Source organism: Zea mays, chromosome 8, assembly GCF_902167145.1.
Source record: "Zea mays cultivar B73 chromosome 8, Zm-B73-REFERENCE-NAM-5.0, whole genome shotgun sequence".
NCBI lineage: Eukaryota > Viridiplantae > Streptophyta > Magnoliopsida > Poales > Poaceae > Zea > Zea mays.
The window spans coordinates 180,411,192-180,422,296 of record NC_050103.1 but is presented as its reverse complement, the minus strand read 5'-3'; the positions used below and the strand labels follow the sequence as shown (position 1 = coordinate 180,422,296).

The 11,105-nt window shown below is 45.7% G+C and overlaps 2 protein-coding genes across 2 annotated transcripts; one reads left to right on the top strand and one right to left on the bottom strand.

Annotated features, from left to right (window-relative positions):
* The first annotated feature begins 483 nt into the window (after window positions 1-483).
* Window positions 484-4,219, top strand: LOC103636641 (basic leucine zipper 6). Its single transcript, XM_008658997.4, has 4 exons — window positions 484-1,263; window positions 1,410-1,500; window positions 3,368-3,494; window positions 3,593-4,219. Exons 1-4 carry the CDS (start codon window positions 788-790, stop codon window positions 3,739-3,741), a joined length of 843 nt encoding a protein of 280 aa, XP_008657219.1. The 5' UTR covers window positions 484-787; the 3' UTR covers window positions 3,742-4,219.
* Window positions 4,220-8,913: 4,694 nt separating this feature from the next.
* On the bottom strand, window positions 8,914-10,212 carry LOC103636640 (uncharacterized). The gene is made up of 2 exons (XM_008658996.4): window positions 9,722-10,212; window positions 8,914-9,627 (listed from the first exon to the last, which is right to left on the bottom strand). Exon 1 carries the CDS (start codon window positions 10,091-10,093, stop codon window positions 9,749-9,751), a length of 345 nt encoding a protein of 114 aa, XP_008657218.1. The 5' UTR covers window positions 10,094-10,212; the 3' UTR covers window positions 8,914-9,627; window positions 9,722-9,748.
* Window positions 10,213-11,105: the final 893 nt, after the last annotated feature.

Genomic DNA, 11,105 nt, shown 5'->3' with positions numbered 1-11,105 from the left:
TCACCACCAAACAAATCAAGCCGGCCATCACTCGGCCATCCATGGCGGTGGTCCAGCAGGGCGCATCCTCGTGACACGGCGCCCTGCATGAAAACGAAGCTCGTGTCCCGGCATGTGATCAACACAACGACATGCATGTAATCGCTCTCCCTAGCTAATTGCCTAAATAATCGCTTGGTTTCAAGTACCGGCGGCCGGCATCACACGATCCCACCCGTGCCACTGCCCGCGCCACGGTCGTTGCATGGCGACAGTGACGCGGCCATTTTTAGGCGGCACAACAACCGCTCGCTGGTCCGTTTCTAGCGCCCGCCCGCAGTGTCGCCACGCTCGCGGCTCGCCCAAGGCAGCAAACGAGGGAGGAGCGGTGGATCCGCGGGCGGGCGGGCGGACAGCGGCACGTGGACGGGGATTCCCTGCCCACCTACATAACTGCCTGCCTCTGCCCCTTTTCAGCTTTCGCTGCCACTCGAAACGAGCGTCCACTCCACTGGATCGCTAGCTAGCTAGCTGGCGCAGGCTGTCCTCATGTTCCAAAAGTCTCGTCCCATGTGACTGACCCTCCGGTTCCAATTCCCATCCGTCTCCATGCCCCTCGCTCGTCCTCGCCCCGGCACAAGCTGCCCGCCCGGCTACTGCACAGCACCACTATATATAAAACCAAACTCCAGCAGGCGCCGGCGCCAAATCGCAAGAGCTAGCGAGAGCACGCACTGCTGGCGGCGCGGCTAAGACCGAGAGCCGCCGCGCACATTGTTCGCGCGAGGCCAGCCGCCGGTTGCATTGCATGGCGCAGCAGCTGCCGCCCAGGATCCCGACCGAGGTGCACCACTGGCCCGAGGGGGGCCAGCACGGCGCGGCGGCGGCGTGGGCGGACGACTTCGCCGAGTTCGCGGCGGCGCGGCGGGGCGCGCACCGCAGGTCGCTCAGCGACTCGGTCGCCTTCGTCGAGGTGGCGCCGGCCGACGGCGGGGCCGGCGAGTTCGACCGGCTCGACGACGACCAGCTCCTGTCCATGTTCCCACCCGACGAGGCCGGCGGAGGCGGGTCGTCCGCGGCCGGGTCCGAGAACGGCGGCAGCAGCGACAGCGACGGCGATAAGCGTGGCGCGCGCGGCGGCCCGGCGGGAGGCGCTCCCTCCACCGGCAGTGGCGGCGGCGAGCAGAACGGAGTCGTGGATGCGCAAGCGCCGGCGGCGACTGGAGGACAAGCTGCCGTCGTCGCCTCCACGGAGCTCATCCGGGACCCTAAGAGGGTGAAGAGGTGAGCCCGATCGAACGAGCTAGCACACCATGCGTGCGCCGCCCGTAATTGTGCGCAGGCAAACAATGCGTTTCTCCTGCAGGCGGTAGGTAATCCATCTTGATCTGTGGACTGAAACGCGGCCGGCGGGCTTGAAATTCTGGCAGGATCCTTGCCAACCGGCAGTCGGCTCAGAGGTCGCGGGTGAGGAAGCTGCAGTACATCTCCGAGCTCGAGCGCAGCGTCACAACACTGCAGGTACGTATACACGCACAATTACTATACATAATATCGATAGTACGTATATGAAGCTTCTACGACTGCATTCTTGCTCAGCGTAAATAATCCAATTATATTCTACCTTCAGCGTAAACACTAGCATGCATATAATAATGGACATTGCGCAAGAAATTACTACGTACATACATGTGCAATTGTGCAAGCACGATTTAGCAGCTCTCCGTCAAACGTCCTAGATCGATAAGGACGCGCGCGCATGCATGATGCATTTGCATCCATGCCGTGGAACAAAATGGTCTGAAAAAAAAAACTTCTCTTAGACGATTATGGCGGGAAGCTTCAGCTCGAGATGAGATGTTATTCGGTCTCTGCAAGCCCAGAAATTCTGATAGATTCAGCCATTGTAATAAGGGTACCCTGTTATTAATGTAAAAGAAAAGAAAGATAGAAGGAGCTAGATACACTGTCAAAAAAAGTCGTGTGCACCAACACTAAGCACCACCGCCGATTGTCAAGCCCAGACCTGCAAAACGACCCTACCTCTAGAACGTGCATTCTCACTTGATGCATCAACATCCCCTCACGACCGATATCATAATCCACGGACGTATATAGAGTAACTTCTCTTCGTTTCAGCACATGACATGCGTAGTAGGCGCCAACAGCAGGGGTAGATGGATGGATAGATAGATCGGCATGCAGCGCACAGTCTGGCTAGCATTAGCAATAGCAACAGCGTCGCGAGTGATGCCTTGCCCCCCATGTGCATGCGTGTGAAGGCCGGCCGGCCGGTATGGATCATAGAAGCAAAGCAATAAGGACGCGCTCTCCTAGCTTCTCCCGTGTCCTGTGCTGTGCATGCGCGCGGTACGTACCAAACCCCACGTAGTGCCATGATCCAAGCGCACATGCCTCTGCATCCTGCATGGCCTGGAGGTGGTCCCTGTGTGTCTCTCTCTGCGTGTGTGTGTGTGTGTCACCGTCTCACCGAGCTGGTAGAGAACGAACCTCCTCGCGCAAGATCCGGTCGCTTGGTTGGTAGTTAGCTAGCGTGTTACTGGTTGGACAGTACTGGCATTGCTTTTTACGCTTGGATGAATACAATAATATATATATTCATTATTGCTGCTATAGATGGCCAATAAGCACGAGACCCGTGAGCCCGGCACGAAGCCCACTTTTTGGACCCGGCCCGAGCCCGACACGGTACGAATAAGCGGGCGGGCTTGGACAGGAAACTAGGCACGGCGGGCAAGCCCGGCACGGCCCGTTAAGCCCGTTTTTTTACACTAAAACGTGCTTACCGACTCGTTTAGCCCGCTTTTCGGCCCGTTTTTCGTGCTAAACGGACCGACCCGGCCCGTTTAGGCCCGCTGCGGGCTGGACTTGGACAGAAAATTGAGCCTGCAGGCTCAGTAGGCCCGGCCCGGTTTTTGGTCGGGCTTCACCGGGCCCGGGCAGGGCCGGGCGGCCCGTGTGGCCATCTCTAATTGCTGCACATGCATGGCGCTAGCTAGCTTGGTATACAGATAGATCAAAGGTTCCGCAGTTAATTACTGTCCGGTTCTGCTAACTTGCTGCGGCCGCACACGCTGAGCCCTGTTCCAGACGACTCGATTCAGCCGCACATGTAGTACTGCACGTCTGCTGGAACCTGAAGCCAGAGTGCAAGGGGGGCGCAAAAAAAAATCTAGACCACTCCAAGAACATGCATGCATGGGAATAGTTTTTGGTTTTTGGTCTCGTCACCAGTGCCGCGTGTGAAGAATTTTGTCGGAGTTGCTTGCTTGCTTGCTATTGCTATTGCTATTGCTCTGCGAGGCGAGATGTTGTGTTGTTGTAACTTTGTAAACCGACCGTCTGTTTGCCCTGCGCCTGCCTGCAGAACGAGGTGTCGGTGCTGTCCCCTCGCGTGGCGTTTCTGGACCAGCAGCGGACCATACTGAGCGTCGGCAACAGCCACCTCAAGCAGCGGATCGCAGCTCTTGCCCAGGACAAGATTTTCAAGGACGGTAAGTACTGTACGTAGTAGTGCGTCTCATCTCATGCTTCGTAATTTCTCCGTCAGCTAATGGTCCGTATACTACCTACCCTATGTATATTTCTTCAGCTCATCAAGAGGAGCTCAAGAAGGAGATCCAGAGGCTGCGCCGGGTCTACGACCAGCAGAACCTCAGGATGTCAGCCGGCGGCGCCGCCGCTTCTGACCATGGGCCGCCACCACCGGTGGTGCGCGCTGAGAAGGAGCTCATGAGCTAGCGAGCCAGTCCATGCGTGCCCGATGTGCAGTCCGACTTACCATTAACATGGAGGGAACATTGCATCATGATTTTTTATTTCCAGATTCTGTGGATGTTTTCTTCCTTCTTTTTTTTTGGTCTTCTTATTCTTCCATTAACATGTGCGTTGATTCTTTGTATGTTGATCTGGATTTGGTGTATTAATTGTGCAAGTTGTGGTGAAATCACCAGGATAATTTATCTGTCATGTAAATTATTTTTGATGCATTACATCTCTTCTCTGGAAATCTGGATGGCTCTTGATTTTTGTAGGGTCTTTCTTTTTTTTTTTCTTTTTCCTTCGGTGTGACCAGATCTCTTACTATTGCCAGGTTCAGTGTAATAGAATTAGCAAGGTGGCCCAAGTAAATAGTGAGGGCAGCTACCGTTTTTGTTCTTTGTAACGTAGTAACATTTGTATCGGAGTTTTTTTAATTGAAATTCTTTTTGCAATTTTATTACCTGTTTGGTAATAAACTTATACTCTCTCTATCTCCCTCGGAACGATAAACATATTTTGTACAGAAAAAGGTTCTTTGCAAATTCCCAGCGACAATTATTCAAATAATATAAAATTCTAAGAAAAAAACTTGTATCAATATATTTGTTTTCAAAGTGCCTAAAACCTAAGGTAATATTGTTGTAAGACAGATTAAGGGTCAATACATATATTTTATGTTTTTCCCGTTATCAATATACAATTGTCATTTTGAAATTTGCTTTAAAATTATACACACTCGATGAATAAGCCCAGGAGGGGACCTACATCCACGAGGATTCTAAAAGGTAAATATGGTGAAGATCTTGTTGGAATAGGAGATATGGTTGAGATCCCAACAGATATGACAATGTCCTAGCAGATAAAGAAGTACACTTCTATAAAAGAATAGAATTCAGCTCATGTACAACTTGGGACTGACTCAGTCACGAGTTCTTATAGGTAACCGACTAGATGCCTATCAGGTAATCATTACCCCTTACCCCCTCCTTGGCATATAAAAGGATGGACGGGGGAACCCCTTGAGGGCAAAAAACATATCATCACAAAGAATACAACACTAACCACAAATAGGACATAAGATATTATTTTGCGTCGAGAGCCCTTGTGACCTACCCCGTATAATCACCATTGAATAATTTTTTGAATAATCTAGTGGCAGCAAATGTTGTTGTGCATTCATTTCAACTAGTCGGTTGTTCGTGCGTTGCGACGGTTTACATGTAAATTATCCATAAAAAAATCAAGATTTTTTATTGATTGTCTCTGCTCTCCATATATTTTTTTATTTAGCTAACTGATGTTATTGTTTACTGCATCCAATATGTATCGATACAACACGGCCAATGAAGTGAGCGATTAGAAAAGAGTTCACAACGACTAACTGAACGAACAGAGATTATAAAATGACATAATTCCAGCATAATTTATATGGAGCGCATCCAGATTGTATTGATGTTTTACTTTAGCAATCACTCCATATTTTGATCTATCTTTTTTACTGTTAGTGTGACAAATCATTGTTGCTCTATCCAATTCAGCAACCTCAAACACCATGGAGTCTATTGCGCCAATGTGGTCTCAGAAATGATCTAATGCTTGCAAAAGAGCCAAGAACGTCGTGCCGTGCTTGAGCTGTTGCCTCGGCCTAACACGATTATATATTTTTTTTATTTTAAAAAAACGTATATACATATAGACAATTTATATTCAATATTAAAAACATCTGAGCATTATATTGTACTGGTTACACCACTTCACCTAATGTCTCCCGCCCTTCCTATGGTTTTTAAACCCCACTTCATGCACTATTTTTTAACATTTTACATTGATTTAATCAAATGGACCGACGGCCTAACGGGCTGGCCCAGCACAGTCAGCAGGCCGACATGACGTGCCTGGGGCATAGTTGTGGCCCACGTACGTCTGGCCCGTGCCAGGCCGCCGTTTGGCCATCTATAGTCGTACAGCGAATTAATTTGAAATAGCTGTGAGGGGTTATTTGTAAAAAGATGACGCATGACGACCGTTGAAACTGATGCTTTAAGTATAGTATAGATATACTTATAAAACATATAACACTAAAGCAATAAACTGTGGTTAACTGATGTAGCCTTGTTCTTTAGCTAATGCTTCTGATTTTGATAACCAGCAAAAGGACACAAATGTGCAATGGAAGAGAACCAACATGTGATGTTTTTTTATTTTACAAAATACAGCTTCGTGCACCAATATCTAATGCAGAAACACACACAAAAGCTTTTATGGGTAAAAACGGGACGGGTACCCGGGTCGAGTAGCCGATACACTAATAAAAAACCTGAATTTTCAGATACGGATAATTTTGTTTTCAGGACAAATACGGTACTACCTAGTTAATATAATTCTGAATCCGGAAACATCAATACCGGGCAAATACCTGAATCCTTCCGGTAGGATACGGGTACACGAGTCCGTGGCTGAGTCTGTTACTCTGCTCTGTCTGGCTGTCTCTGCTCTGTCCGGTAAAACCTAGCAGACGCCAGCGTGTGCCTCAGTGCCTCGCATCACCATCGCACGCATGCAGTGGCGCCGGCGCCCGGCGTAGCACATCCGGATCCGGCCAGCAGCCAGCCACGCAGCGCAGTCGCTGAGTCGCATCCCCGATTGGCCGGCTCCCCGGTCCCCGTGACCCCACCTCCTCGGTCCTCCGTCCTCCGTCCTCGGATCTCGGCTGCTAGCAGCTCGCTCCTCCTGCCATCGTCGTCCTCCGGAGTCCGGTCCTCGGATCAGTATGTATTTTGATTTTTTTTTTATTCCACATGGTAGCTGGTAGTGGTAGCACCGTAGCAGGCCTTGCTTCAGTGATTAGTAGTGTAGTTTGTGAAGGTGCAATGTTATTTCAAGTGAACAATGATCTTGTAATCATACATTTAGTGAAAATGTTGATCACTTCAACATGTTAATTAATGTCAACTATTAACTATCTGTTATATACTTGTGGATTATGACCGAAACATGGGATATGCTGCTGTTTTTAAAATTGTGTTGTTGGTTTGTCTGATTAGTCATTTTGAACTGCATGATGTCATTTTTGTCGGTATACTTTTTTTATATTAGAGCTATCATATACATGGTTACGTACTTCTTATTCTATTGGTTTGTTGCACGGTTGGGCAATTAATGAAATCGGGATGGACTATCCGATTAATATCAGTTATCTAGCCGATTGATATCCAATATTCGTTTCTTACCCGCCCAAATTATTACCCGATTCTATCTTGTATTTGTCCCGAATTTTAACTATCTATACTGATCTTGTATCCGAGAGAATTATATTAAGGGTAGGATACGGGATGACCTAGTATCCGTTTGTATACATCTAGGCCTGCTAATGGCAAAAAATCCAATCCACTCCCACCCATACCCAAATCTAATTACTTTGATATCCATCCCACACCCAACCAAAAATACTAGAGGGAAGTTAAACCCAACCCATCCAATAACATTATTGATCCAAAACCAACCCGTAATTGGGTGGAAACCCATGGAAAACCCGTGGGTTTAGCTTATTGTCTCACATCAAGCCAACTGCATACACATTTTAAAGTAGTAAATTAATTTAAATGAAAAAGTTTTCAACTACAAATTTGTATAACTCATCATGATGTACATTTTATATTTTAAACATTTCTTTATATGATAAACTAAAAATAAATTTGTTCATAAAACCTATCTCTCTCATAGTTTATGGAACTACGAGAGATATATATAGAATTTGTGCATATTGTTAGAACTATCATGTGAGATGAACAAATGATCAAACAACCAAAATAAACTTTTTAGATCTTGAAAAGTTATAGAAGTTTGTAGTTGACAACTTTTTCATTTGAAGTCATATTGTCAACGAAAACTATGCCTGAATTTAAAAAATTTAAAATTTGAATTTGAAAACAACCTCGAAAGAAAAAACCAACAACATGAAAGTTGTAGGTATTAAAGAGTTATGAAACTTTGTAGTTGACAATGTTTTGGTTTGAAATCATCTTGCCATGCAAAACTATGTTTGAATTTTGAATTTTAAATTTTTCAAACTACCTCAGATGGAAAAACCACCAAAATAAAAGTTGTAGGTCTTGAAATGTTATGAAACTTTGTAATTGTCACCTTTTTATTTGAAATCATCTTATTATTAAAAAATTTGTGTGAAGTTTTCAAATTTAAAATTCAAATTTTGTAAGCGGTCTCGGATGTAGAAACTATTAAAATAGAATTTGTAGATATCAAAAAGTTATACAACTTTATAGTAGTTCACATTTTTAAATAAAATGGTATAGTATAGTGTGATGTGTGTGACTAAAGAAATCAAAGACTTCTCTAAACCTGAAATAAAATGGTACTGATTAAGGTGGTAGTCTGATTGGTGAATACTCATAGAAACCTATACCTATACAAATCCATCTATACCCATGGGTATCCACCATTTTGACCCGCAATATAAAATAAACCCACCCAACCCAACCCGTTAATAATTAAAACCCATCACAACCCACCAAAACAAAACCATTTCTTAAACCCATCTAAAATACCCATTTACACCCACCCCATTTGCAGGCCTATATACATCTCGTTTTCACCCTTAAAATCATAAGCTATAAAAAGAGAGAGAAGTATTAACACAAAACCTAAATCAAAACCAACCAATACCAACAAAACATCAGTTCAGTGCAAACTATTCAGGTAAGTCCTCACCATTGAGAGGACACCACATAAGTTAGGTGTCGTTTTGAATGCCTGCTTTATATAATAGAATGTTTTTTTGTTCGGACCATATTATGACCTTGCGTAAAGTTTGAGACTCTGGCTAAAAAAACTGAGAATGGGAACACCAAATACAGTGTCCCTGAAACTACACTAAACATAGAATTTACATCCTATATGTGATCAATTATAGAAATTTGTCTAACTGTAGTTTTGGGGAATATAAAATATCCTTTATATGTGACACACTCATGCCGCCAACCTCAAAGGTAGTAAACATTCGGTTTGATCAAATGTGGTGGGTGTAAGTGTAAGGGACAAGTCAGATGAGTAAGGTACATATCATTTCTCGGCGATGTCAAAAATATAGTTACCATGACAGATAACCAGGCAACGTTTGTCACTTATGGGGTAAGATTTGCATATTTTAATGGTCGCAAAACCAAGATAGGATGTCTCAGTAACACACATGCAAAAGTATCAAAGGGCTAGAAATAGTTAGCAAGCACTATGTGATTGCTCAATCAAAAGATTCCACGGTCCATAGTTTTCTTAGTGGAACGGAGTGAATCAGAAATCAATAAATTTGGCATTCACAGAGATCTAAACAAGCTTCTCGGCACAACTTAAAGAAAGCTGCACCAGGAGTACCAAAGCAAAGGCCTCATCATAAGTACCTGTCATATTTCATCATTTTCATCTCCATTCCGCATGTACGATTGCTAGAGCAAATTTAACCACTGGTGTTTTAAATGCAGGGAAAAACACTACAGGAGAACAAGGGCTGCACATTGATCAATGCTGAAGAACCGGATATTTTAATCCAAGGATTTTAGAGGGAAAAAATTGTGATGTGGAACAAATTAAAATACGCAGTAAAACACATCCTGAATACTGAACACCAAAAAGAATTCCAGGAATCCAGGCACTCTGTTACAACTACTGAACTACAGTCTCATAGTCACACTCTACACAGCTAAGTAACTAGAATATCTGAACTAGTCAGCATTGCATTATCAGTGTCTATGCTAAAATTTATAACCTAATGCAACGAATACTTACCAAAGCCCTTCTTGTTTTTTTTCCACATATTTCAACAGAAACTCGTCCGTAGGAAGTTGTAGAAGCCTTTACGACCACAGAGAAATTTAGGAAACGTATTGAGAAGGAACAGAGCATATAGGAAGAGAAGTTGCGCAGAGAAGGTCCACAGAGAACGTACCAGCTTAAAGATGCGGTCGCGGAGCTCTTAGGTGAGCACGACGCCACCACTGCCAGCCTCTGGGCCATCCAAAGAGACGCCGTTGACGATGTCGGTCGCGACGGGTAGGGCATCCTCCTCCTCCACCTCGCCCTTAACGATGTCAGGCGCGACAAGCAGGGCGTCCTCCTCCACCACCTCGCCCGTGGGCTGCAGCACGTCGGACACGGTAATTGTATTCCGCACGACGCCGCCAAGAGGTAGCGCCTGGCCGTCCATACAGGAGGGCAGGGGGTCCTCCACCTCGATAGGACGCATCGAATAGAGCTCATCGCCGACTGCAAGCGGCTCGGTCACGACGGCGGCGAGAAAACGTGCAGCATGGCCGTCCATTCCGGTGGGGGAGGTCAGGGTGCCGAGGCGGCGCCGCCGCTCGTAGTCGTCTGCTGGCGGCTTCGGGCGGGCGGTCTGGGCTTATATACCCACTGGGCACGGCAGGAAGGACGCAGTCCAGGGCGAGACGAGGCGAGACAGTTTGCTTGACGACGGCTGAACGGCCCACTGGGCTGTCAACTTGTGTCGGTTTGTCTCGGTAACGTCGTGGTCGCCCTGGGTACTGCGTAACACTGTAACCACAAGTCCACACTCCACAAGCGAAGAGACAGGATAGGAGGCGATGATGCACTCGATGGAAATGGAGAGGGCACAGCTACGCAATAGGTGTGGGACTAGACTAATATATAAACAGATACTAGTGTAAGCATGCATTGATCTGTTAGATCTAAATTTAATGGTAGATTTAATTATAGTTTGTTAGGGAGTTTATAAAGCTACATTAAGTGATGGTGGAAGTGTTTAAGTGATAAATATGACATACCATTGGATATAGATCTAACGGATTAAAATATCTGTTTACACGCTTGTACCTAGTACTTGTTTTTATATTAGTCGTTGCTATAGCGGTGTGGTCTTAAAAAGGTCTGAATTCTTTTTTTCACGCACTTATCTACTAGCTCCAAAAACTATATTTCTCTACTTCATTAAAGCATAAGTTTCATGTGTCATGTATCGTCTCTCACGTGCACCAGTTTAATATGACGTCTCTCGCGCACATAGATTTGTTTCTCTCATGCTTCTGGCCTAACAAAAAAGAATCGAACAAGAACAGACAAAATCTTTCTCTCAACTTCTGTACGTCCTTCTACCTATACATCCTTTCCCTCGCAAATTGTGGATTTATCCCACCAGCCTCCTCGCAGGTGCATAGGGTCATAGGGGAACAAAAAGTAAAGAAGCATGTTTAGATATACGAGGATAGCAGAGTGAGATCTTACTATACTTCTTACGCTCTTGGCGTTTCGAAGATGTCGACTCGGCGCCGGAGGTTAAGGGTGAGAAAGAATCG